The sequence below is a fragment of the Vipera ursinii genome (genome assembly GCF_947247035.1).
Source record: "Vipera ursinii genome assembly, chromosome: 6".
Classification (NCBI taxonomy): Eukaryota; Metazoa; Chordata; class Lepidosauria; order Squamata; family Viperidae; genus Vipera; species Vipera ursinii.
The window spans coordinates 9,595,274-9,621,960 of NC_139515.1; the positions used below are offsets into that span (position 1 = coordinate 9,595,274).

The 26,687-nt window shown below is 46.2% G+C and overlaps 2 protein-coding genes across 3 annotated transcripts in view; one reads left to right on the forward strand and one right to left on the reverse strand.

Moving 5' to 3' along the window:
- Window positions 1-4,200: 4,200 nt before the first annotated feature.
- On the forward strand, window positions 4,201-17,950 carry TMEM243 (transmembrane protein 243). Its single transcript, XM_083366375.1, has 5 exons — window positions 4,201-4,302; window positions 6,955-7,264; window positions 14,407-14,457; window positions 16,856-16,960; window positions 17,712-17,950. The coding sequence occupies exons 2-5, from the start codon at window positions 7,187-7,189 to the stop codon at window positions 17,832-17,834; spliced, it is 357 nt and encodes a 118-aa protein (XP_083222501.1). The 5' UTR covers window positions 4,201-4,302; window positions 6,955-7,186; the 3' UTR covers window positions 17,835-17,950.
- A 1,149-nt stretch (window positions 17,951-19,099) lies between these two features.
- The window catches only part of DMTF1 (cyclin D binding myb like transcription factor 1), a 34,332-nt gene continuing 26,744 nt past the window's right edge, over window positions 19,100-26,687 (reverse strand). For both annotated transcript variants that reach the window (XM_083366269.1, XM_083366268.1), the window contains exons 15-17: window positions 22,546-22,923; window positions 21,058-21,199; window positions 19,100-19,315 (exon numbers count right to left, since the gene is read on the reverse strand). In XM_083366269.1, coding sequence (XP_083222395.1) covers window positions 19,206-19,315; window positions 21,058-21,199; window positions 22,546-22,923 — 630 coding nt within the window. In that variant the 3' untranslated portion in view covers window positions 19,100-19,205. The remainder of the gene's footprint in view (window positions 19,316-21,057; window positions 21,200-22,545; window positions 22,924-26,687) is intronic.

The following is a 26,687-nucleotide window of genomic DNA, read 5'->3' on the forward strand; positions in this document are numbered from 1 at the left end:
CCCAGGCATTGAAAATCACAAGTTAAAAGTACTGAATGCCACTAGTTCATACTCCTTTGTAACAGAATTAGTGTTGGAAGGCACCTTGGAGGTCTTCTAGTCCAACCCTCTGCTCAAGCAGGAGACCCCCGTATCATTTCAGACAAATGGTTGTCCAATTGTTGTTGTTTTTTTTAAAAAAACACCTCCAGTGAGCAGCACCCACAACCTCTGGAGGCAAGCAGTTCCAATGGTTAATTGTTCCCACTGTCAGGAAATTTCGCCTTAGTTCTAGGTTTGCTTCTCTCCTTGATTAGTTTCCATCCGTTGCTTCTTGTCCTGCCTTCTGGAGTTTGGGGAAATAAGTTGAAACCCCCACCCACCCCTTATCTTTGTGGCAGCCCTTCGAATATTGGAACAATGCTATCATGTCACCCCTAGTCCTTCTTTTCATTAAACTAAAAGGTAAAGGTTCCCCCGCACATGCGTGCTAGTCGTTCCCGACTCTAGGGGCCGGTGCTCATCTCCGTTTCAAAGCCGAAGAGCCAGCACTTGTCTGAGGACGTCTCCGTGGTCATGTGGCCAGCATGACTAGACGCCAAAGGCACACGGAACGCTGTTACCTTCCCACCATAGTGGTCCCTATTTTTCTACTTGCATTTTTACATGCTTTCGAACTGCTAGGTTGGCAGAAGCTGGGATGAGTAACAGGCGCTCACTCTGCTACGCGGCACTCGGGATTCGACCCGCCAAACTGCTGACCTTCTGATTGACAAGCTCAGCGTCCTAACCCACTGAGCCACCGCGTCCCTTCATTAAACTAGAGTTACCCAATTCCTGCAATCTTTCTTCATATGTTTTATCCTATATACACTCCAGACAAAATAATACACAAACTCATTAGAAGTTCGCAGTGGGTGGCAAAGTATGTAATTGCTGGGCATCTTAAGACAGGTGGCTCAGGCATCTTTTGAAATCTGCTCTGAGCTAAGACTGCTGCCTGCTTGTCGTGGCAAAGCCGGTATGAATTTTGGCAACGTTTTTGCTTTGCCTGTACAAAGCCTGACCAGCTCTGCACCAGATGTCTCCACCCTCCTCTTGAAGTGCTCATTACCCAGCATTTGAGAAAGGACCGTCTTAATTCATTTTACTCTGTGGGCAAAGATTACGGGCCTAGGCACCGCAGAAAGCAGCAGAAATGTTCGGAAAAAGATTTACACCAGATGCGATCTGCAAAAATCCAAATGACTACTAGATGTTATCTGGAGATAACGGAAAATAGTTACCCCTTGGCTGCCACTCAGCACAGATAGTCCTCGACTTACGAACACAACGGAGCCCCAAATTTCTGTTGCTAAGTCAAAACCTTTGTTAAGTGAATTTTGCTCCATTTTACCATTTTTCTTGCCACAGTTGTTAAGGGAACTCCTGCAGTTGTTAAATTAGTAACAGGGTTGTTAAGCGAATCCGGATTCTCCAGCTTGGCAGAAGGTCGCAAAAAGGAATCACATGAGCCCTGGACGCTGTGACCATCATGAATATGAGTTGTTAACCATCCAAATTTTGATCATGTGACCATGGGGAATGCTGTGAAGGTCGCAAGTGTGAAAAACAGTCATAAGTCACTTTTCCCAGTGGCATTGTAACTTTGAACGTTCACTAAATCAACTGTTATAAGTCGAGGACTAGCCGTATTGAACTCTTGGTATAGATGGATGGGGGGGTCTAGAGAACATCTGAACCTTGCAAGCACCATTTTGAAGATTCTGCACTTCTAGCAAAGGAATTTCAAGTTTGCACTGAAGACGAGACTTTTTCTACTGTTGAAGGAAAAATCTTCATCAGGGTCCAGTCCAAGATGGGAATAAATAACATGGCGACTGCTTTAAAAAGAAGGTTGTAGTTTATTGAAAAGGAGAGCCAGGCAGAAAGATGGCTGGAAAAAAAAGAGACAGCACATGTAGTAGGGTGTGGTGGGTTTTTATACCTTCTTGGGCTTTTGTTTGGAGTTGTTCCTGTGTCATGAACTTGGACCTGAGCCTGAGTGTGCCTTTCTGGTATTCTGATGGTGGTGGGTTAATTATGTCCTGTCTTAAGTGTTTGGTATGTAGATTTTAACTCTTCAGCTTCTAGCTGGAGGGCCCCAACCTTCTTGAATGATTACATCTGCATTTCTAAAAGCTGGTTTCCGCTGAGTTGTCTGGTTGTGTGTGTGTGTGTGTGTCTGTGTGTAGATGTTTCTGCCTTTTTAAAGATCTTCTCCGCTATTCCTTTGGGGAAATATATTCTGCCTTTTTAATATCCCCCAAAATATTTCTTTCTCTGGATTGTTCTTACACTACTCTGAGCAGCATTTTCCCAACGGTTCCAATCCTAGCTTAAGGTTAAGGAAGCTAACCTTGTTGTTGTTAGTTGTGAAGTCGTGTCTGACTCATCGCGTGCCATGATCTTGGTTTTTTTAATGTTTAGTTTCAACCCAACTTTTGCACTCTCCTTCTTCACCCGCAACAAGAGGCTCTTTAGCTCCTCTTCAGTTTCTGCCATTAGAGTGATATCATCAAGCTAACCTTAAAAAAGTGCTATTTCCTTGCCAGGCAGCTCATCTCCAGATTCCCTCACAAGTTGCTGCCATTCTACAGTCACATCATCAATTTCAGGTCCTGACTTAAGAGCCCTACGACAGGGGTAGGCAATCTTGGCTCTTTTATGACTCGTAGACTTCAACTACCAGAATTCCTGAGCCAGCATGGCTCAGCTTGGAAACCTCTCCCTTTTCCCTCAGCATGGCTGGCTCAGGAATTCTGGGAGTTGAAGTCCAAGAGTCATAAAAGAGCCGAGGTTGCCTAGCCCTGATCTACTATTGTACTGTAAGTCGAGGACTAGCTGTAATGGCAGGCAAAATGATGTCCAACAGCAGGGGTAGGCAACCTCGGCTCTTTTATGACTCGTGGCCTTCAACTCCCAGAATTCCTGAGCCAGCATGGCTCAGCTTGGAAACCTTTCCCTTTCCCCTCAGCGTGGCTATCTCAGGAATTCTGGGAGTTGAAGTCCACAAGTCATAAAGCGGCCTAGGCCTAGGGTAGGCAACCTCGGCTCTTTTATGACTCGTGGCCTTCAACTCCCAGAATTCCTGAGACAGCATGGCTCAGCTTGGAAACCTCTCCCTTTTCCCTCAGCATGGCTGGCTCAGGAATTCTGGGAGTTGAAGTCCACGAGTCATAAAAGAGCCGAGGTTGCCTATCCCTGCCCTAGGAAGTTAAGTGCAAGGCAGTGGCGCCGCAGGAGCGCCCAGGATGCTGGAGGAGAAAAGCGCCCGTTACCCGAGGCAGGATTCGGCCCTTCGGTGCCAACAACAGCTGCGGCTTCTGGGACCGCGGTCACGTCTTCGACTGCCTCCCCGACGCGTCCAACCGAAGCAGCCCCGAGAAAGGCAGAGCAGACTCCAAACTCAACCGAGTCTATCTTCGCGGGGAGCCCGCGGGGATTAAATCCATGCGCGCACTAAGGCACAACTGACCGCCTTTCTCCTCCTCGGCCAGGCAAAGATAGACTGCTCCCGAACCTGGAGGTTTCACTGTTAGCACCGGGCAGCTGGCTGGTAAGGCAGCAGAAAGAAGCCCCCTAACCACCACCACCACCACAAAAAAAAATTGTTATTTTTTTATTTTATTTTAATCCCATTTATATCCCGCCCTTCTCCAAAGACTCAGGGCGGCTTACAAGCTTAGCAGTAGCCTTCATTCTATGTATATGCCTGCTTATTAGGGCTTTCGAGGGGCCCCAAGCGGCATTATTACAAAGTCAGCTTAATTGCCCCCAACAATCTGGGTCCTCATTTTACCTACCTGGGAAGGATGGAAGGCTGAGTCAACCTTGAGCCTGGTGGGATGCGAACCTGCACTAATTGCAGGCAGCTGGTGTTACTTAAGGAGGCATTAGCCCACTGCGCCACCAAAAATGAAAAGCACCCTTTCTCGTCTCGGGAGACAAAGCAGAGCGTTCGAGCCGCCCTGGCTCCGAGGTTGCCCGCCAAAAGCCGAGGCGAAGGAAGCCGCGCCTCCCAGCCAGCCGCCGGCGCAAGGCGAACGAACCAGCCCAGGTTTGCAGCAAGGTGCGGCGTCGCCTGCTCCGGGATTGGCGAAAGCGGGCCAATCAGCTCGCAGGGGAAGGCGGCAGGGATTTGTGGTAGGCGGAGGAAGTCTGGGGTAGTTTGCGACAGTGGCCCAGAGCGAGCGCCTAGGAGCCCCTGCGGAGAGCAGGAACTTGGCGGCAGCCGCGCTCCGTGGCCGTCCGCCTCGGAGCTCGCCGAGCATCTTGCAGGAGGTGAGGGAGCGCGGTGGGACGTTGGCGTCGCCGGGGTTCCTTCTTGGAACCTTCGCGTCTCCTGGGTTCTTTCTTGGAACGTTTGCATCTTCGGGGTTCCTTCTTGGAACGTTGGGGGCATCCGGGGTTTCTTCTTGGAACCTTCGCGTCTCCGGGGTTCTTTCTTGGAACGTTTGCATCTTCGGGGTTCCTTCTTGGAACGTTGGGGGTATCCGGGGTTCCTTCTTGGAACGTTCGCGTCTCTGGGGTTCCTTCTTGGAACGTTCGCATCTTCGGGGTTCCTTCTTGGAACGTTCGCGTCTTCGAGGTTCCTTCTTGGAACGTTGGGGGCATCCGGGATTCCTTCTTGGAACGTTCACGTCTCCGGGGTTCTTTCTTGGAACGTTCGCATCTTCGGGGTTCCTTCTTGGAACGTTGGGGCATCCGGGGTTCCTTCTTGGAACGTTCGCGTCTCTGGGGTTCCTTCTTGGAACGTTCGCGTCTCCGGGGTTCTTTCTTGGAACGTTGGGGCATCCGGGGTTCCTTCTTGGAACGTTGGGGCATCCGGGGTTCCTTCTTGGAACGTTCGCGTCTCTGGGGTTCCTCCTTGGAACGTTGGGGCATCCAGGATTCCTTCTTGGAACGTTCGCGTCTCCGGGGTTCCTTCTTGGAACGTTCGCGTCTCCGAGGTTCCTTCTTGGAACGTTGGGGGCATCCAGGATTCCTTCTTGGAACGTTCGCATCTTCGGGGTTCCTTCTTGGAACGTTGGGGGTATCCGGGATTCCTTCTTGGAACGTTCGCGTCTCCGGGGTTCCTTCTTGGAACGTTGGGGGTATCCGGGATTCCTTCTTGGAACGTTCGCGTCTCCGGGGTTCTTTCTTGGAACGTCGGCGTCGCCGAGGTTCCTTTGGGGAACGTTGCGGAGGCGAGTTTCCCGGGCAGGCAGGTAGAGGCATTTTGCAGGTGGGGCCGATCCGGCGCGGCGTGGGTTTGTTTTCCAGGGAGGAAGAGGAGGAGAAGAGAGTCTCGTCCGAAGGGGGGGGGGAAGAATGAAAATTGAGGGTGGGGGGGTGGGGGTGGTCGATTAAAAAAATAAAAAATAAAATCGGAACTTCCCTATCTGGGGATCCAGGGCGTCCTAGATACTTGGAAAGAGAGTTAAGAATTGCCATATTTGGGGGCGGGGCGGGGCGGGGAGCCAAGAGACGAATGAAGCCCGCAAACCAACTTTAAAGTCCGGTCGGGTCGAAGGAAGAAAGAGTGGTGACTTTTTAAAGTCCCTCCAAGGATGCATTTAATGTCAGGCGGTGCAAATTCAGAAGCGCTTCCCCCACTGGGCAGATTTCGGGGCTTTGAACTTCTGGGGCAGAAACTAACCTGGTTTCTCCGAAGTCCTTACTGCAATCAGGCCTTTCTCTGGCTTGCCACTAACCAGCCCAGGTGCTGGCCTGCTTAAGGGGTTCACTGCTGGCCTCGGCCGGACACCCTTCCCTGGAGGCAGTGTGGGATGAAGCAGTGTGCAATCTGTCCGATCAGTGTCACACCTTTGTGGCCACTTCTGAGACAGGTTAAAGGCTTGTCCTACCCCTGAGGTCCCCAAGGTCGCCAAAGAGTTCCACCTGGAATTGCCCAGCCGATCGACTGCATTCCCACGGCAGGCTTAACCAGGTTACGGAATTGTTTTATTTTCTCAGTTTGGGGTTTATAGCAGACTAAGCACCGCAAAAACAAAGCAAACTAATTGAGATGAATCCCCTCCAAGTTCAGCATGTGGAAGAAAGGATAGTAAAACTTCAAACCATGGCGAGGATGTCACTATTCCTTGTTTGGAAATTTCTCATCAGCTAAAAAATTGACATGTTATTTGCGGGCAGTGGATAATGCTAGAGAGAATGCCAAATTTCATTTCCTCCTTCCCTCCCTCCCTATTTTCCTTCCTTCCTTTCTTCTCATTCTCATTTTCTTTCCTTCCTTTCTTTCCTTTCTTCCTCCCTTTCTTCTCATTCCCATTTTCCTTCCTTCCCATTTTCATTTTCCTTCCTTCCTTCCTTCCTCTTTCTTCTCATTCCCATTTTCCTTCCTTCCCATTTTCATTTTCCTTCCTTCCTTCCTTTCTTCCTTCCTTCCTTCCCTTCCTTTCTTCCTCACTTTCTTCTCAATCCCATTTTCCTTCCTTTCCTTCCTTCCTTCCTTCTTCCCTTTCTTCTCATTCCCATTTTCCTTCCTTCCTTCCTTCCTTCCTTCCTTCCTTCCTTCCTTCCTTCCTTCCTTCCTTCCTTCTCATTCCCATTTTCCTTCCTTCCTTCCTTCCTTCCTTCCTTCCTTCCTTCCTTCCTTCCTTCCTTCCTTCCTTCCTTCCTTCCCTCCCTCCTTCCCTCCCTCCCTCCCTCCCTTATCTTCTATTGTTTTATTGAAACCTCAAATACAATTATTTGGGAAAAAAGAAGAAGAAAGAATTCCAGGCAGTGGTCCCACGTCTGCAATCTCTCCTCTTCATCTCTTGGGCTGTGAAGATCAGGGATCTGGTCTTCCAGGGGCAAATGAGCTGGGTAGCCTGCCCCTCAGCCTGCCCCAGTTGCAGCCGTGATCAAATCAACTGCCTTAATCGATTGGGCAGGCCTGAGGGAAGCCTGTCAGCCTGCTGACTGCTGCTCTGTTATTTCTCTCCTCAGCTGCTGATCATGAGGAGGAAAGTTGAGGTTTGGAGGAGAGGCCCGGATCCCTGGCGTTGAACCACAACCGGCTTGTAGCATCCAGCGCCGCAAGAGAAATGCATTTCTCATAAAAGTTGGATTTGCCCTGCCCGACGCTCGGCCTGCCCCCTGGGGCTTCAGCCCTCCTGGGAACAAGGGATGACTCTGTTTTGAAAGGCGCGCGGCTCTTCAGATTTGGACTTGGGACATAATGGAGGACTTCACGACCAGAACGTACGGGACCAGAGGCCTGGATAACAGGCCTCTTTTTGGAGAGACGTCACCAAGGGTAACGGGAAAGAGCGTGTCTTTTGTCTAATGCAGGCTTTCTCAACCTTGGCAGCTTTAAAGATGGGTGGACTTCAAATCCTAGAATTCCCCAGCCAGGAATTCTGGGAGTTGAAGTCCACCCATCTTAAAATTGCCAAGGTTGAGAAACGCTGGACTTTAATGGGTCTTTTGCCCTCCAGGGAAGGACTTGCAGTCAGGCCAGAGCAGATGTCTGTCCCAGAAGGCAGCAGAGATTTATGCCTGACCGCCTGGCTCCCAATGCCTCTTGCAACTGGGCTCCAGAGCTGGCACACTACAGGGCTGAAGATCCTGGAGAAGGCCCTAGGGCAGGGGTCTTCAAACTTGGCCCTTTTATGACTTGTGGACTTCAACTCCCAGAATTCCTCAGCCAGCATAGCTTATGTAGAAGGTGAAGAAGAGAGTATTGAGCTTCAGATTCAAGTTCTCAAATTTGCCAATTTTAAGATATGAGGGCTGGCTGGGAAATTCTGGGAGTTGAAGTCCACACCTCCTAGAGCAGGGGCCTTCAAACCTGGCCCTTTTATGACTTGTGGACTTCAACTCCCAGAATTCCTCAGCCAGGCATGCTGGCTGAGGAATTCTGGGAGTTGAAGTCCACAAGTCATAAAAGGGCCAGGTTTGAAGGCCCCTGCCCTAGGGGTTCACATCTGATCTTGGACGCCAACGTTTCCTGGGAGAATTAGGACAGTCATTCTTTCTCAGCCCAAACACCTCCGAGGCGGGTGCTGAGGTGTTGTCAGCGCCACTTTGAGTTTCTGAGGTGTTGTCAGCAGTGAGAGGGAAAGGAAATAGCGTAGGTGAAGTGTGGCTGTGCCTGCAATCTGGGAGGTCTACAGCTAGTCCTCGGGTTAGGACCGTAACTAAGCCCAAATTTTACATCGTGAAGTGAGACATTCGTTAGGTGAATTTTGCCACCTTTTACCACCTTTCGTGCCACAGTTGGTAAGTAAACCATCGCACTTGTTAAGTTAGTGACCCGGTTGTTAGGTGAATCTGGCTTTCCCCATTGAGTTTGCTTGTCAGAAGGTCGCAAAAAGAGGATCACGTGACCCCGGGACACTGCAACCGGCATAAATATGAACCAGTTGCCAAGCTGGTCTGAATTCTAATCACGTGACCATGGGGATGTTGCAGCAGTCATAAGTGTGAAAAAAAACGATCCTAAGTCACTTTTTTCAGTGCCGTTGTAGCCTCGAACGGTCACAAAATGAACTGTTGTAAGTCAAGGATTATCTGTATTCGGCATTTGGTTTCAATGTATCTGGCCAAGCCTGACATCTTTTCAAAATGGCGGCCTCTGCTCAGGTTTTGTAGCTGTGGAGGTTGCATCTTTTCAAAATGGCGGCCTCTGCTCAGGTTTTGTGGCTGTGGAGGTTGCATCTTTTCAAAATGGCGGCCTCTGCTCAGGTTTTGTGGCTGTGGAGGTTGCATCTTTTCAAAATGGTGGCCTCTGCTCAGGTTTTGTGGCTGTGGAGGTTGCATTTGAGTCTAGACTGCATTTTCTTAACGTACCAAGCCACTGCAGAGACACGTACGAGTTGTCCTTTTGAGTAGTGCGATGGAGCAATACCGCAATTGTGTAATATGTGCACAATGGCAGGCCTTTAGCCTGCAGTCTTCTAAAACCTTTGCTTACTCTGTTGGGGTCTTCTAATAAAGAGCTCTTTGTGTTGCACAACCGCCTCAGTTGTGACAGATTTACGGTGGAATTTCCTTGGGTTTGAGGGGATTATTTCAATAAACTTTCCAAGATTTTTGCCAGGAGAGGGATATTGACCCTCTGGCTTAAATGCAAATGTGACACTTTGAACTTTAATTTACCTGGCGTTTTCATATAATTTGCCATGCCCGTTTTATCGGCTGTGCAATGAGTAGCTTATATTTTGGAGTTAGAGGACGTTTTCTATCCTTAGTTGTGATGGATTTCTTCGTAGGATTTCCCCATAAACGGCTCTTATAAGCCATAACACATTAGGTAGACCATTCTTCCTCCTGTTGATGGCCTCCAAAGAAATTGGATCACACAGTTATCAAAGTCCCAACCAGCTTGGTATGTTTTAGGACAGGGGTCTTCAAACTTGGCCCTTTTATGACTGGTGGACTTAACTCCCAGAATTCCTCAGCCAGGCACGCTGGCTGAGGAATTCTGGGAGTTGAAGTCCACCAGTCATAAAAAGGCCAAGTTTGAAGACCCGTTTTAGGAGATTAAGGTCTTCCATGTTGATGGAGATGTGGATTCATTTTTCTTGTTGCACCAGCTTTGTTGTGTTTCCCTCTCACACAATCTGACATTTGCAATAAATAGCTTAAACTTTGAAGTTTGTTAGAGGAAGTTTTTATCCTTAGTTGTGATGGATTTTTTTCATAGGACTTTCCCATAAATGGGTCTTACAAGCTAAGCTCTATATAGACTTCTCTCCTGGCTGATGTCTTTCAAAGTTGGACTAAATGTTTCTCGAAGTCCCAACCAGCTTGGTATGTTTTAGGAGATTGAGGTCTTCTGTGTGTTAGGGGTAAGACATTTATCAGACTGCCCCTACCCACAAGCGTGCATTGGAAGCATTGAGTTGTGTGTTTGTTTGTCAACTGTTCCCAGCGAGAAGTAGACAGATTCCAGGTCTGAATCCTCGGTAGATAATCTAAAGATTATTTCTCTCAGTAAATCTTAACAATATGGAGTCGACAGGATCAGTTTATGTGTGATCATAGAGGTATATCTTGGGTGTCCATTGCAATTTCCACACTGGCACTGATGATATTACCTAGTTGTGTCATGTAAAGTCTGCAAGAAAACAAGCAAGCTAAGCCCCAAGCCTCATGTCAACCCTGAGCTACAAATATTCTTTCATTAGCAATTTCCCGAAGAATGTTAAGAGGGTGCTAGCCAGATTCCAACAAGAGGATGGTAATGGGCAGAGGGTATTTTTATAATGCACATGTTCTATTGTTAGAGCTCTGAAGAACCCAAAATTTGCAGTTTTGGTACCCTAACATTTTTACTTGATTTTTTCCCCCCCTGTGCTTTTAAAATTGCAACGAACTTCATCTGTCTTTTCCTTCCTCAGCTGTATTATTCTGACATGCTGAGAAACATCTGTTATGTCAATACCAGATTGCATATATGGAATCAAGGGTGTAATTATATGGTGGGGTAATCTCTCTCTCTCTCTCTCTCTCTCTCTCTCTCTATATATATATATATATATATATATATATATATGTGTGTGTGTGTGTGTGTGTGTGTGTGTGTGTGTGTGTGTGTGTGTGTGTGAATTACTAACAAAGAATTTACACAAATATATGAACTGTCCGGTGTGACTACAGCCTGTTCGATGGCCTTTGAGATAAGGCTGAAAACAGGAAATAAAGATTTGCCCCATGTTTGGGGCCTAGCAAGGTAATCTAAGAGTTAACATATGACATACACACACACACACACACACACGTGTGTGTGTGTATGTGTATGTGTACACACACATATAATAGAATTAGGCAATCTTTTGTTCAGCGTGACATTCTGGTGAGTGGGTTAGTGTGACTAAGTCTTCTGGATTAATGGATTTGTAGTTGAACCTATCAGATCTCAAGCTGAGTAAAGGATGGTTTTGAAATGTAGGGACGATTGGATTATGGGAATACTTATATGGAGTCCCAATCTGCTGAAATACATTTCGGGACAGAAAAAAGAATTAACAATAAAGGGAAGAAGAGGAGAAAGGAAGTTCTAAGCATCTTTATAAATGGGCCTTGTTAAGAATACAAAGCCTCAGCTTTTGAACTGTGTTCTGAAAAACATCCGGTGCCCCTGTTATTTTTCTTCTTCTTAATAATCCTGCTTTCAGTGCTCAGTCTTTAGTACTTTCTAATCTAGGCCTGTTGACATAAAAAGTATATTGAGAAACTAACCCTTTGGAACTGGCAAAGGACCAGGTGGATCAAACTGACAAGGAATAAAAAGTGGGCTCTGAGTTGGTCTTCTCTAGGACATATTGGCCTGCAGTGAGTAGATACAGTAGTTGTAAGAGCCAAAACTGGTTGTAAGTCTCATTTTTTTCAGCACCGTTGCAACTTTGAACAGTTGCTAGACAAATGGTTGTAACTTGAGGACTGCCTATAAAGATTTGATTAATTCAGAACTTTTAACAGAATGACAGAGCTGGAAGGGACCTTGGAGGTCATCTAGTCCAACCCCCCCTGCTCAGGCAGGAAACCTTGTAGCATTTCAGACAAATGGCTGTCCAGCCTCTTAAAAGCCTCCAGTGATGAAGCACCTACAACTTCTGAAGGCAAGCAGTTCGACTGGTTAATTGTTTTCGCTGTTAGGAAATTTCTCCTTAATTCCAGGTTGCTTCTCTCCTTGACTAGTTTCCACCCACTGCTTCTTGGTTTGCCTTCAGGGGCTTTGGAGAACAGCTCGACTCCCTCTTCTTTGGGGCAATTCCTCAAATGCTGAAATACTGCTATCCTGTCAATCCTTGTCCTTCTCTTCATTAAACTAGACATGCCCCACTCCAACTGGGCCCTGGGCAATCCCAGCCTCAAACCCTGGAAGAGGCATCCGGTTGGAGAAGGCTGTGATGAGGTTGGCTTTCCACAGTGCAGGTAGTTCTCGATTTATGACCATAGTGGACCCCAACATCTCCGTTGCCAAGCGAGATAGTTGTTCAGTGGGTTTTGCCCCATTTTACGACCTTTCTGGCCACCATTCGTAAAAGTGAACCACTGCAGTTCTTAAGTTAGTAACACGGTTGTTAGCTAAGTCCGGTCGTGAAGTGGATCTGGCTTCCCCCATTGATTTTGCTTGTTGGAAGGTTACAAAAAAGGGACCACACGACCCCTGGACACCGCAACCGTCATAAGTAAGAGTCAATTGCCAAGCGTCTGAATTGTGATCACGTGACCACGGGGAATGCTGCAACGGTTTAAAGTGTGAAAAGTCGTAAGTCACTTTTTTTTCCAGTGCCAACGTAACTCTGAACAGTTGCTAAATGAATGGTTGTAAGTCGAGAACTACCTGTATATAGTGGCATTTGAATGGAGGACATATTCCTAAAATGGAGGGGGGGGGACATTCATGCTTTAAATCAATTTCTACCCTGACACCTCTTGATTTACATCCCCAGTCAGTCTCCTAACTTGACATTCACAGTATTTTAACATTTTTACTATACTTTCCCTTAACTGCTTCCTCTCCCCCCCCCATCCCTTACTTTGCTCCTGGCAGTAAAAAAGAAGTAAAACTAAAGCCTTCAGTGGGTCTTGCCTGGCAGTATAAATGCCATCTGCAGAGATGACTAAGGGGGGGGGGGGAAGAAGGAAAGGCAAAGGGCCAAAGAAGTGGAGGAAGAGGAGGAGAAGGGGCTTTTCTCAGCAGAATTGAGGAAGCCGAAAGATGCTTTTTCAGGAGGCAACTGGAGTTTATTTTTCTTTCAAGACGTTTCGCTTCTCATCCAAGAAGCTTCTTCAGCTCTGACCATCTGGATGGTGGGGAAATGGAAGGATTTATACCTCTTGAAGACAGTTGGTCATTTGAAGCCCCTGGAGCAGGGGTAGGCAACCTTGGGTCTTTTATGACTCGTGGACCTCAACTCCCAGAATTCCTGAGCCAGCCAGGCTGAGGGGAAAGGGAGAGGTTTCCAAGCTGAGCCATGCTGGCTCAGGAATTCTGGGAGTTGAAGTCCACGAGTCATAAAAGAGCCAAGGTTGCCTGCCCTAGGCCTAGGCCGCTTTATGACTCGTGGACTTCAACTCCCAGAATTCCTGAGCCAGCCACGCTGAGGGGAAAGGGAGAGGTTTCCAAGCTGAGCCATGCTGGCTCAGGAATTCTGGGAGTTGGAAGTCCACGAGTCATAAAAGAGCCAAGGTTGCCTACCCCTGCTGTAGGACATCATTTTGCTTGCCATTACAGGTAGTCCTCGACTTACAATAGTAGATCAGGGGTAGGCAACCTTGGCTCTTTTATGACTCGTGGACTTCAGCTCCCAGAATTCCTGAGCCAGCTGTGCTGAGGGGAAAGGGAGAAGTTTCCAAGCTGAGCCATGCTGGCTCAGGAATTCTGGGAGTTGAAGTCCATGAGTCATAAAAGAGCCAAGGTTGCCTGCCCCTGCTCTAGGCCTAGGCTGCTTTATGACTCGTGGACTTCCAACTCCCAGAATTCCTGAGCCAGCCACGCTGAGGGAAAAAGGAGAGGTTTCCAAGCTGAGCCATGCTGGCTCGGGAATTCTGGGAGTTGAAGTCCATGAGTCATAAAAGAGCTAAGGTTGCCTACCCCTGCCCTGGAGGCTTACCTGTTGTCATCAGGATCACCTGAGTAGTGCAAATGGCTGTGGAGCCTTCTTGGAACTGTTGAAAGGGCCGTGTTGTAGACTGGGCATAGGTAGTATCCCTTCCCCTCTTTTGAGAGAGGGCTGTTCAATTTTGACACAGATGGCCTCTTTGACCCCTCTTTCAAACCAGCTGCCCTCTCTGTCCAGAATGTCCACATTCTCTCTGTCCAAAGTCCACATTCTCAGATGACCCTGGCGACACAGAAGCTGAAGCTTCTCGGATGAGAAGCGAAAGGTTTTCAAAGAAAAACAAGAAAAGTCCGGTTGCCTCGTGGGAAAAAAAGCACTTTCGGGACAACCATGACTTGGATGACTGAGAATCTCCAGACACAGCCGGCGAGGAAAGGAAGTCCAACTGCAAGAGAAGCCAACTTGGGGAATTGGGAAAGGGATCAAAGTCCCCAAACAAACTTTCCTTTTTAAAAATGTGATTTTAAAAGGGGTTTAGGAGGCAAACTAAGTGACCTTAAGCCACGAGGCTTTGTTAGATGTGTTGCTGCGTTGACTGCAAAGTGATAAGACATCGTTGTTTATTAAATTTACTTAAATATGAGCCTGTTCACAGTTGTCTTCCCAGATTTTGGTTAAATCGGTTTCCTAGCATCTCGGGATTCCTTTTCTTAAATTCTGAAGACTCTCAAAAGACTTAGAAGCTGCATGCGGTTTATTTGCTCTGTCACATAACTGGCACCAATTGTCTGCCATTTTGCAATTGGGCCACTAGTCTGTATTCTGCAGAATACAGAGCGCAACATGCCTTAATTTATTTATTTTAAATTTTCTTGTCTTTCAGGACAGAATAATCAATCTTGCAGTTGGGATCGTAGTTTCCTTGTTGCTTATAGTAAGTATTCCACTTAGCCCTGAAAGCCTAATCCCAGAAGATGGGAGGTCCTTGGCTTTTAGGATGTTTGATTCGGTACCTGAATGTTTCAGATCAGATCAGGTTTATCTTCTAGCAGCCAGTAAGGACCTATTAATTCAATATGTTTTTCCAGGGAGTAGCAAAACATTCATGTCGTCCATTCTAATACCTTTTATAAGGGTGTGGATATTTTGGGATTTTTTTTCTTTCTTCAAAACCTTCCGTTTTATTTTCTGCAAACGCCGATACTTCCATTTTCTTGGCTGCTGTTTATAAATATTTGATTTATGTATTGCAGCTAAACACACAGATCAGACCACTTTAATAAAAGTGAGGACACTCTGAATTGGTAACCTCTGCCTTTAGACTGCCAAAGCAGCCAAATTTGGCTGCAGCATGCTCAGTTGTTAGAGCAAGTTAACTTTCCATTGGAAAATTAAAACACGATTGGAGAAGGACTAGAACAGGCTGTTAGCTTGTTGCCCACGTGAAGAAGAACATGGGTGTAATGTGGATAATGTCCCATCAGAATTACTTGCTAAGAAGTTAGGAATCCAGGAGATTCAGAACAAAATCTCCAGATCTGTGGACTTTTCCAGCCCTCCCTTTAAAGGTTTCTTAATTTGCAATGCTTTGTTACCAGTCTCAGTATTAAACTTTGGAGGTTTCGTCATTGTATGCATGAGTTGGTTCTCCATCCTGATTTACTGTCAGGTTTTTCTCACTTTTTCATGAGTTGTTCCCCCCCCCCGCCCCCAAACCTCTGAACATATTGGATTTTTCTCACTGGAAATTGCTTTCTAGCCCTTGCTAATTTTAGTTTGCTCTTGTGTTTTACAAAGCTCCAGAAGCAAGCATCATTAAAGTGCAGATAATTAATAAGGCCCTCTGGGCATGGGTTAAGTGCCTTGTGTAACAGCTGAACTTTTAGCACTGTTTATTATAAGTACTGAAAGGTTATTATACCTTCAGAGAGTTGGGCAGGTGATTAAGGGAAATATGTTTTCTTTTAGATCACGGATTTAAAAACAAATGCAGTTAAAAGCCCCTGTGGACTGCTTGAATTAATATTCTCTAACTTGGAATTTTCCCCCCTCCCCTCAGCCTCAACAGGTATGTTAGCACCTAGCTGACCTGACCTGAGTTTGGAAACCAAGCAGGATCAGGCCTAATATTTGCACGGGAGACTTCTGGAAGTGTAGGCTAGACCGAAACGTAAAATCAGGAACATATGGTCCCCTTGGGAAAAAAGAAAAGTCAAGAAAATGATAGGGACCCTGTCTGTGAAATCTTCAGCAGTCAAACACAACAAATTATGGTCTTCAACACACCCAACGTTCAGGGGTGAAGCTGCTGTGTTGTGCTCATTCAGTGAGAAGATGGCTAACAGGACCATCGTGCGGTTGACATCTTGAATCTCCAAAGGAATCCAAGGATGATCAGAAGATCTCAGTAGAGTTTAAAAGTGGAGAATTGATGGGTCCACCGACTTTCCCTTAGCTAGCAGTTGCGTTAGTACCCCAGAGAGTCCTTGACTTACAACCGTTGGCTTAGCAGCCATTCGAAGTTACAGCGGCACTGAAAACAGTGGCTTATGACTGATCCTCACACGTACGACCTTTGCAGCCTCCCCACAATCAAAATTTGGGTGCCTAGCAACCAGCACGTATTTATGATGACTGCAGCATCCCTGGGTTAAGTGGTTGCTGTTTGTGACCTTGTGGGAGGGAGGCTTCTATCAAGCAAAAGCAAAAGGGGGGGAAACCTGGTTCACTTAAGGACCGCACGGTTCACTCAAGAACTGCAGTGATTTGCTTAACAACCATGGTGAAAAGGGTCAGATTTACTATCACCTTACTTAGCCACAGAAATTTTTGTCCCAGCTGTGGCCGTACTGCCAACCAAAGTCCAGCTCTAAGGAAATATAGGGAACTTAAAAGTGGTGGAAACACTCAGGGGGAATCCAACGGAGGACTGCGGTTGCCCTGGGCGAAAATTGGTCCTGAAAAAACAACACTTTAGACATCTCTTTTAACAATGGTTGCTTCTTTTCACTCACCTTCCCTCGCCCGAGTGTCAGGCAGCTGGCCAACACGTCTGAACCCGCGTCACCGATTCCCCAAGCTAGGCAGAAACATTAAATGCCAGGGTGTTGCATCAAACCGTAATGGTAAAGAATAGCTATGCTAGCTTGATCAAACTGTATTCTGACTTAATTTATCGTTTTATCTTGGATTGAAACCCTTAAGGAGAATCACATTCCACAAAAGTTTGTTTTCTATGAAGATAACGCCTGAATTTATTCTCTCTTTTTTTCTTTTTCTCTTTCCTTCCTTCTTTTCTTTCTCTTCTTTTTCATCTCTTTCTCTCTCTGCAGGTCACTTTAATCAGTGCTTTTGTCTTTCCTCACCTACCTCCAAAACCAATGAATATATTTTTTGCTTTCTGCATCTCCTTGAGTTGTGTTTCGGCTGGCATTCTTGTAAGTACTGTGTTTATGTTTGCAAAGATTAAGCAGATTTTACTCAGATTAGGGGAACAATAGTCCTAGCTACCATGGACAGCTGTAAAAATATTGCAAGGCCCAAAGTAAACAGGGATTGAAGTCCATAAAGGATGTCTTTAATTATTTGCACTAGCTAGCAAGCACGGGCCCCAAGCCAGGTTTTTTAGACTACCTTGCAGTGGCAGCTTTGTCTAGTTTTAGGATTCCCATTTTTGGAAAAAAATGAAAGAGCCCCAAATTTCCTTCCTGCAAATCCTTCTAAAGGTTTCATGATAATCCACAGGGTGAAATAATGAAATGCAGGGCTATTTTCAACTGAACTTTTAATGAGGTTTTGATTTTGTCTTGGCCAGACTCACTTTGAGGAACGTGGCCTGCTGTGCCAACATGGCCCTTATCCCATAGCGTGCGCCTCTGATCAACGTCGTCACCCAAGGAAATGACACACGTCAGAGCAGATGCCTACAAGGATTGTGATTGTGAAAATATGGCCTACCCTTTTGGGGTCTTTGATATCACACCCCTACACATCCCATTAGAAGCAAATCCTCCACTGAGTTCAGTTCCCATCACCAACTAGCTCAGGTGCCCCACCGTCTTTTGTCAATCTTCTTAGAGGAGAACATCAACCCTAGAAATATCTCGGAGATGATCATGGGTTCTTCTAATAAGATGATGGCGTCCATCTCCTCTTACGTTTTGTTCCTCCCTTCTCTTCTGCCTCCAGATCTATTGGTATCGACAAGGAGACCTTGAGCCTAAATTTAGGAACCTGATCTACTACATTTTGTTCTCAATCATTATGCTTTGTATATGTGCCAACCTCTACTTCCATGAAGTGGGGAAATGAACTCTCCTAGGACAAAGGTTGCAACGCATCCAGAGGGTCCGAGGTGGCGTTTCCAAGATGTGCTTTCTGAAGAGAGGGCAGGACTGCTTCCAAAAAAACGCCAAGACGTCACCGGAACAGATGTTGGAAGGAAGACCTCAAGGCTCCACAGAGGTGTATTTTAACGGTTCTTCTTTCTGGTGAGGTGAAGTAGTGCAACATAATAGAGCATCTGCTTTAGGGGTGGGTGGGAGCGAGCCACAGAATCGCTATTAGTGCACTTAAATGAACATTCCAGTTGTACGCTTGTGTTTTTCCAGAGTGGCACACCTTTTTTTTCCCATTGTGAAAAAAAAAAAACACGGCCTTTTTTTATTACACTGTACAAAAAAACTGCAGCACTGCAAATGTCTATACTACATTATAAATAAAAAGGCATCTACTATTACAGAAGAGAAACAGTATCTCACTTGTATTAAACTGGGCACTGGTGAATTCCCGTTCCTTCCGAAAGCCACCGGCCGTTGCGTTAACTACAAATTCATGGTACGTGAACAAAGCCACTTTGCTTCGGAGGAAGCTGATAATTACAGAAGTCAATACTGATTTTGAATCGTTTTTTTTTTGTTTTTTACACCGCCTTCGTAGTAGGGAGCCAGGTTGCCTGCCCAGGTTACACCGAAGTTCAGCTCCGTGTTTCGGTGTGCAGAGCCTTGCCCGTAGATGGAGGACTCACAAGTCATCCATTGCTCAGCTCGTTCAGATGAACATCTCTGAAAAGTCTCATCCGAGCTGGGTTCCTTTGCCAACGTGGCTTTTAGCTTCTGTAATTTGATTTCTGAATAAACAGGAGGTGGTCTTCTCGGGGGTTTAAACCGACTCCTAAATTTATTGCAGCTTGAAAGTCCTGATGCTACACTCGGGGTTCTAACTGTAGTATTTTAAGAATTGCATCTGATCGTTCTGGCGCGACATCCCTTGCCAGCAGCAGCTTCTTTAGTTTCAAGGAAGACCTTGATCCAGCAATGCTCTTCTGCTGCTTCAACAGACTGGAACCATTAGAAAAAAAATGAAGCTTTTCTAATGTACCTTCTTGCTCTCTCGGTAGTTACGACACTGTAACTATATTCTATCCTGAAACAGGAGGATCAGTGCAAATTCTAAACGGTTTAACCTCTGTCTGCACGCTCATTTACCACTGTGTCAGTAGCCCAAAGCATTGAATTTCCTCACTGTCCCAACACAAGACTTCTTGAATGTAGAAACTGGGGAGGGGGAGGCAGCTGTGACTGTCACCGTGTGAGATCTGAAGAGAGCAAAAAGTTCCTTTGGTGAGCCCCGCCAGGCTGACGCCCCTTTGACCAATGGAGGAGTTACAGACTGGGAACGTCCTCAGTGACAGCTTACTAAGTTCTCCATGCCCTTGGAGTCTTCAGAACTAGGGCTATCCAAAGAAGAGCCGATAACGTGAGAATTCTCTCCGTGGTGTTGTAAGATAGGATCTAGGGAGAACCAAGATACAGCAGGTTGTTACACAGATACAGCTTTTGTGTCAGGACCCACCCCAAACCACGTCTTAGGAAGACAAAATTCTTGGAGTCAAATCTATTCCAAAAAGAATCTTTACTATAACATGCTTGGTTGTAGGAACGAGACAGGACTTAATATTATTCCACAAAGTAAACCCTTATAAAGAGTTCCCGGTTTAACCCCCCTTAACCCCATTTGGTCAGTCCCCCATCCTTTCTCTCGTATCATCCATCTCGTGGGAAAAAGAAAATTAGGACCCTTCATGTTTATTGCTGTCTTCCGTGACACAAGCCAGATGCTAGCCCCCCCTTTTGTTTCCCCAGTTCAAAAGGCTTTTCCTTTCCTTTGAAATGCCTATTGCCGGTTCAATACACATCTATTCTCTTCTCTTCAGGAGATGGCAGAATCCATGGAATACTGTTTGAAACATTCCATTTATGAATATGATATAAATGGATTCTGACATTTTGTCTCCTGTGCTGGCTAACGTGAGCTATAACACGTTTTAAGGTTAGCTTCCTTAACCTTAACCTGAAATAGCTAGGATTGGAACCATTGGGAAAATGCCGCTCAGAATGGAAAAAGTCTTATTAATTAACCCACCACCATCAGAATACCAGAAAGGCACACTCAGGCTCAGGTCCAAGTTCATGACACAGGAACAACTCCAAACAAAAGCCCAAGAAGGTATAAAAACCCACCACTCCCTACTACATGTGCTCTCTCTTTTTTTTCCCCAGAGCCATCTTTCTGCCCGGCTCTCCTTTTCAATAAACTACAACCTTCTTTTTAAAACAGTTGCCATGTTATTTATTCCCACCTTGGACTGGACCCTGATGAAGATTTTTCCTTCAACAGTAGAAAAAGTCTCGTTTTGGACTTTGGTGCAAACTTGAAACTCCTTTGCTAGAAGCGCAGAATCTTCAAAATGGTCCTTGCAAGGGTTCAGATGTTCTCCAGACCCCATTCATCTTTACCAAAAGTTCAATACAGCTAGTCCTTGACTTACGACAGCTGATTTAGTGACCGTTCAAAGTTACAACGGCACTGGAAAAAGTGACCCATGACTGTTTTTCACAACTATAATCACTGCAGCATTCCTGGGGTCGCAGGATCAAAATTCAAACACTTGACTCATACTTATGAGGGCTCGCAATGTCCCAGTGTGTGTGTGTGTGTGTGTGTGTGTGTGTGTGTGTGTGTGTGTGTGTGTGTGTGTGACGTGATCCCCTTTGGCGGCCTTCTGCCAAGCAGAGTCAAGGGGGGAAAGCCAGATCCACTCAACAATCACATTCCGAACTTAACAACTTCAGTGATTCACACAACCACTTTGGCATGAAAAGTCGTAAAATGGGGCAAAAACCAATTTCTGGCTTGGCCACCTCCATTTTGGGCTCAGTTGTGGTGGTAAGTTGAGGACCACTTGTACTGAGGCAGAAGGGCGCACAGAACTCGGAAGAAACCAACTCTCGGCTCTTTTGCACGCTTCGGTCAGGAGCACAGCAGGCTTTGAAGCTCCCCCCAAATGCTGCTTTAACGCTAAACAAGAAAAATTGAGGGGAAAAGGAGGAGGAGGAGGAGAAATGTGTACTGGAGACGTTCGCCATCTTCAACTTATTTGTGAAAATGGTAAAGGAGAGGATACAAAAATAAAAATAAAAAGACATCCCCTCTCCCCGAAAAAACCGACTTCAGATTTAGAAGCGTTTGTTACCTGTTAAGCTTGTCAGAGGCAGCACCGATTCACCATCTATATCATCGGATGTCTGGATAAAACTTTGGGGAGAAGGCACGAGAACAGCTCCATCCAGGGCGGACTGCTCCACTCGTTCTTCGGCTGTGGGAGAACCCAGATCCTGTGTAACAACCAACAACAACTCTGCTAAGCCATTTCGGCAGAATGTTTTTAATATATATATTTTCCAAAAATCCGCCGCCCCAAATCAAAGCCGAGCGACGCTTCTTGCTAGAGGCAAATTCCTGCAAATAGAAGTTGTGTCCACCAGGTGAAGAGGCAAAGCGTGATGGCTATTAATAACGTAACATAATAACACCTAACTCCCACGGCACTGTCTTGTGCCTAAAAATATTTAGCCACGTAGTAGGGCTGTATTGCCGTTATCCTTCTGGCCTTCTCATCTTGCCTACTGCTTTCTCCTGTTGGAATCTTTTGGTTTATCACTTCTTGTTTGTATCTTATGATTTGTAAGTATGACTTGGGATCTGTGACTTACCACTCAGTTGTACATGCTTACACTGAGAGCTTCTGCACTGGAGACAAATTCCTTCTGTGTCCACTCACACTTGGCCAAATAAAAGAATTCTAACTGCTTGGTAGGAACACACACTTTTTTTAAATGCATGGCGGAGATCAACTAGTCAAGGAGCTGAACTAGGTTAAGAGGGATTTGATTTTCACACTATTCTAACATTTAACGTCAGTTTCACATTTCTGCTGGATTTGGAGAACCCTTTCTTCTGGATTCATAAACTTCAGCTCCGAGGGTTTACAGGTGGGTTTTCTTTTTGTAAAGTTTTATTATTTTTTCAGGCAATTCAGGAGTATTTATTCAACAAACGTGTTGTCTGAGCTTATCATTCACTAATACAAATTTAATTCCTAATCCTTTATTCTTTTCTCCAGCCATTGATAAAAATAAGTCCCAAGTTTGAAAATATTCTGTTCCTTCTTTTTCTTTCAACCTCAAAGTACGTCTGTCCATTTCCGCACATTCTAGTATTTTTTTTTTTTAAATTATTTCTTCCTATGGTGGTGGTTTCTTCACTTTTCCAGTATTGTGCGAATGTGATTCTTGCCGCTGTTATCACATGTAAAATCAGGTATACACTTTCTTTAACAATCTTTTCTGGCATTATACCCAATAAAAAAAGTTCAGGTTTAAAATCAACATGTTTTCCCCAACATCTTTTCTAGCTAAGTACGTATTTTTGTCCAATACCTCTTTGCTTTAACACGTGTTCCACTACACAGGATAGTAAGTACCTGACTTGTGTTTGCATGTCCAACATGTATTTGACATATTTTTAAACACTTTCGCTAACCTTGCTGGTGGTGAGTGCCATCTATAAAACATTTTACGTAGGCTTTCTTTGTAAGACGTTGACATTGTCAATTTGTAATTTCTTTCCCTAAAAGTTTTCCCATTTTTCTAAATCTATATTGACGAGTGGGTTTTCTTACCTCGGAAACGTACGTGGCGGCCAAATCTGACGGACGACTTTCTTCCCGCTTGAGATCCGAATTCAGAACGTTGACTCCTGCACTTCCCATGAGCTCCGGGCTGTTTCGGCTGCCAAATTTGGAGGAGCTGACTGCGCTGAAAGGAGGGGGTTCTTCTTCCCCTGGAAGTTTGGAGGGCTGGAGGTCATCTGGGAAAGAGTCCGTTTCCAGGGAGGCTGGCGTGTCCGCCAAATCGACGGGCTGCATGCCCGAATCGACGCTTAGTTCTGCCTGGCTGATGGGCGGAGAAATGTCTTCGGCTGCCACGGTGCGGATGATGACACTTGGCGTGTGACACTGCACGGTGACGTTCTCCGTTGTGTTCAGCAGGTGCTCGGGCTGTGGGAAAGGGTGGTTTTGTATTTGCAAAGGTGGCAAAGAAATTGCAAGGCTGCCTTTTATCTCCTTTGGCAAGCTGGATACTGGCTGCTCAGCGCCAGGTTTTGTTTTTTTAAAGCAAAGGAATATTTGTAGAAGAAAATGGAAACTGGGAATCAGCCACCTCATCTCTCACCTTTGCTCCAAAGGAAGGCAATTCCCCCCATTCACCAAGGAAGAAAGGAGAAAAAGAGATGCAGATCAAACCAGCTTCCTTTCCTTGTGGGTTTGGACTGTCACCTTCAGCTGCATCTAATCTTGGAGAAACCCCACCACTCCAGCATGCGAGGGACATACGTGTCTACTTACCTGCCAGAAATGACATCCACACCGACATTAAAAGGCAAAGCGCACACAGCAATGAGCAGGCATCGACATAATTGCTGCTGTTGTTCAGTCCCTAAGCCGTGTAACTCTGCAGCCCCAATGACCACAGGACGCCAGTTTCTCCCCCCCCCCCGTTCTCCACTCTCTCCCAGAGTTTGCCCAAATTCATGTTGTGTTGCCACAAAGAGGAGGGAGTCAAGGTCTTCTCCAAAGTGCCCTGAAGGCAGGACAAGAAGCAACGGACGGAAACTCATCAAGGAGAGAAGCAGCCTAGAGCTAAGGAGAAACTTCCTGACAGTTAGAACAATTAACCAGTGGAACAACCTGCCTCCAGAAGCGGTGAATGCTCCAACACTGGAAGTTTTTAAGAAGAGATTGGACAGCCATTTGTCTGAAATGGTATAGGATTTCCTGACTGATCAGGGGGTTGTACTAGAAGACCGCCAAGTTCCCTTCCATCATCATCATCATCATCATTATTAACCATTATTCAATTTCTTGCTTTCTACTTGTTGTGGAAACTGGAAGCTACTTGCATTTCTTTTTAATTTTTCTTCCTGCTTTTTTCCTTCCTTCCTTCCTCTCTCTCTCTCTTTCTTTTCTATTCTCCTTTTTTTTCTTTCTCCCTCCCTTTTCCCCTTCCCCCTTTCTCCCTTCCTTTTTTCTTTCTTTCTCACCTTTACCATCAAAAGCACTTCACTCCAGAGGGGGGGGAACCCCAAAGGTTTTTAATTGCTTTGGTCCAAAGGACATTTTATTACGCAACGTATCAAAAGGACAGGTTAAAAAAAAATCAGCCATGTAATTTTTCAGACGCAAGCGAAGCCTCCAAGAGCGAAGCGGTCAGATCCCTCTATTTTGGGCTGGGGCAAGGGGTCGCGGTGAGCAAAGAAAGCGGAGCCAGGCAGCCGACCAGGCGGGAGTCTCGCATCCTCAACCGTGCGGGGAGTAAGGAGTAAGCGGCGCATGCTGGGGAAGAAGAGCTTTTTCGAACGTTGCAGGCAACCAACCACGCGACAGCTCAGGCGAGCCGGGCTAGCCGCCCGTCCGTCCTCTTCCGATAAGCGAGCCGGTCGCCTCTCCCCAGCTTCTCTCTCTTCAGCAAGAGACCCTCCGAAGCCAGAGAAGGGGGCGGAGCTACGCTGCCGTGGAGCCCTGGTGCCTAGAGAGGTCGAGCCCACTTCTTTTCCCGGGCTTTTGCTTCCAGCGAAGTAGGGCCGTCAGCTTAGCCAAGGCTCTGGTGCCCAGCGCTCCCCGCCAGAGAGTCTTGCAGCACCGCTCTGCCCGCGGCTGTTCCTCCTCCTCCTCCTCCTCTCACCTCTGTCTCCTAGGTCAGTGTTTTTTCAATTTTTCCCACGGCACACCAGGCAACATCTCGCGGCACACTAGTGTGCCGTGGAACAGTGGTTGAAAAACACTGGTCTAGATGACCTCCAAGGTCCCTTCCAACTAATATTATATTATTATATTATATTATATTATATTATATTATATTATGTTATGTTATGTTATGTTATGTTATATTATTATATGATATGATATGATATGATATGATATTTATTACACCATCTAACCCAGGGGTCCCCAACCCCTGGTCCATGGACCAGTACCGGGCTGCGGCATGCCAGCAACCAGTGTGCACAAACAAGGAAAGCCAAATCCATGGGATGCAGGCAGCACAGAAAACCACGCACCCTACGGTCTGCGGGAAAACGCTCTCTCCACGGAACCGGTCCCTGGTGCCCAAAAGGTTGGGGGGGCCTCTGATCTAACCATCTCGTCCTCTGTTGTCCCCTTCTCCGTTTGCTTTCCATCTTCCCCAACGGCAGGCTCTTTCCTTTGGCGGCCAAAGTATTTTGAGTATTTCGGCTTCAGGGTCTATCCCTCCAAAGGAGAGTCAGAACTGATTTTCCTTTAGGATTGACTTGACCGGATCTCCTTGCAGTTGAAGGGACCCTCAAGAGTCTCCTCCAACATGACCGAATTAACTAGAGACAAACATTAGTGGCTTACAAAATAAGGCACCTCACTTACAGCGGCATCTACAGAAGGGGATAAAGGCAGCCAAGATGATAGGAATGGCCTTGCCATTCAAGCGCTGTCCCTTATGTGTGTTTGTGTATGTGAGACGCAGAGGTTTATTGTGGTGCCCCCACTGCCCTCTACCTGTATTTTAGTTGCTTCTGCCACCTGTGATTCCCAAATTCGCTGATCTGTGTGCCCCAACCACTTCCAATTCAGACCATTTTTACTACACAATCCTTCCCAAGCAACCTTAATCTTCCACGCTCTGCGGGGGCTCATTTGCATGTAATCATGTGCATTTCCTGCCGTTTCCTTTGTTTTCAAAAGCTTCTCCAAGTCTTCTCAGTGAATGCAAAGTGGCACAGATAATTATTGCGGACAAAAGGTTTGCCTCCCTACTGGGTAAATACGGTTTTGTGACTTTATAAAGAATGATAATGATGATACCACTATTTCAGGCAGAAATACGGTAGCAGATCTTAGCAGCAGAGTTTTGAAACTAAACATTAAAAAAACCAAGATCATGGCATCCGGCCCTCTCAATTCCTGGCAAATAGATGGGGAAGAAATGGAGTTAGTGACAGATTTTATTTTCCTGGGAGCCAAGATCACCGCAGATGGGGACTGCAGCCAAGCAATTAAAAGTCACTTGCTCCTGGGGAGGAAAGCCATGGCAAATCAAGACAGCACACTAAAAAGCAGAGACATCACCCTGTCAACAAAAGTGCGTATAGTCAAGGCTATGGTCTTCCCAGTTGCAATGTATGGCAGTGAAAGTTGGACCATAAGAAAGGCTGAGCGCCAAAGAATTGAAGCCTTTGAACTATGGTGCTGGAGAAGGCACCTGCGAGTCCCTTGGACTGCAAGGTGTTCAAACCAGTCAGTCCTAGAGGAGATCAACCCCGACTGCTCTTTAGAAGGCCAGATCCTGAAGTTGAAACTCAAATACTTTGGCCACCTAATGAGAAGGAAGGACTCACTGGAGAAGAGCCTAATGCTGGGAAAGGTTGAGGGCAAGAGAAGAAACGGACGACAGAATGAGGTGGCTGGATGGAGTCACTGAAGCAGGAGGCGTGAGCTTAAATGGACTCCAGAAGATGGTAGAGAACAGGAAGGCCTGGAGGAACGTTGTCCATGGGGTCGCGATGGGCCAGATACGACTTCACAACAACAACACAGTAAATGGCATTTCTTTCAGTGAAACGGTACACTCCGCAGAATTTCTAAGGTCAGATTTGAACACGCATCCGTTCCTTGGCTCTAAACAAGGAAACACCGTGGCGTTTCACTAATTAAATAGCGAAATACAGGAGCGCAGTTCTGTTTATTCAAGTTTTGCGTTCATGGATTTTAATACCTGAAGCCATGGGAAA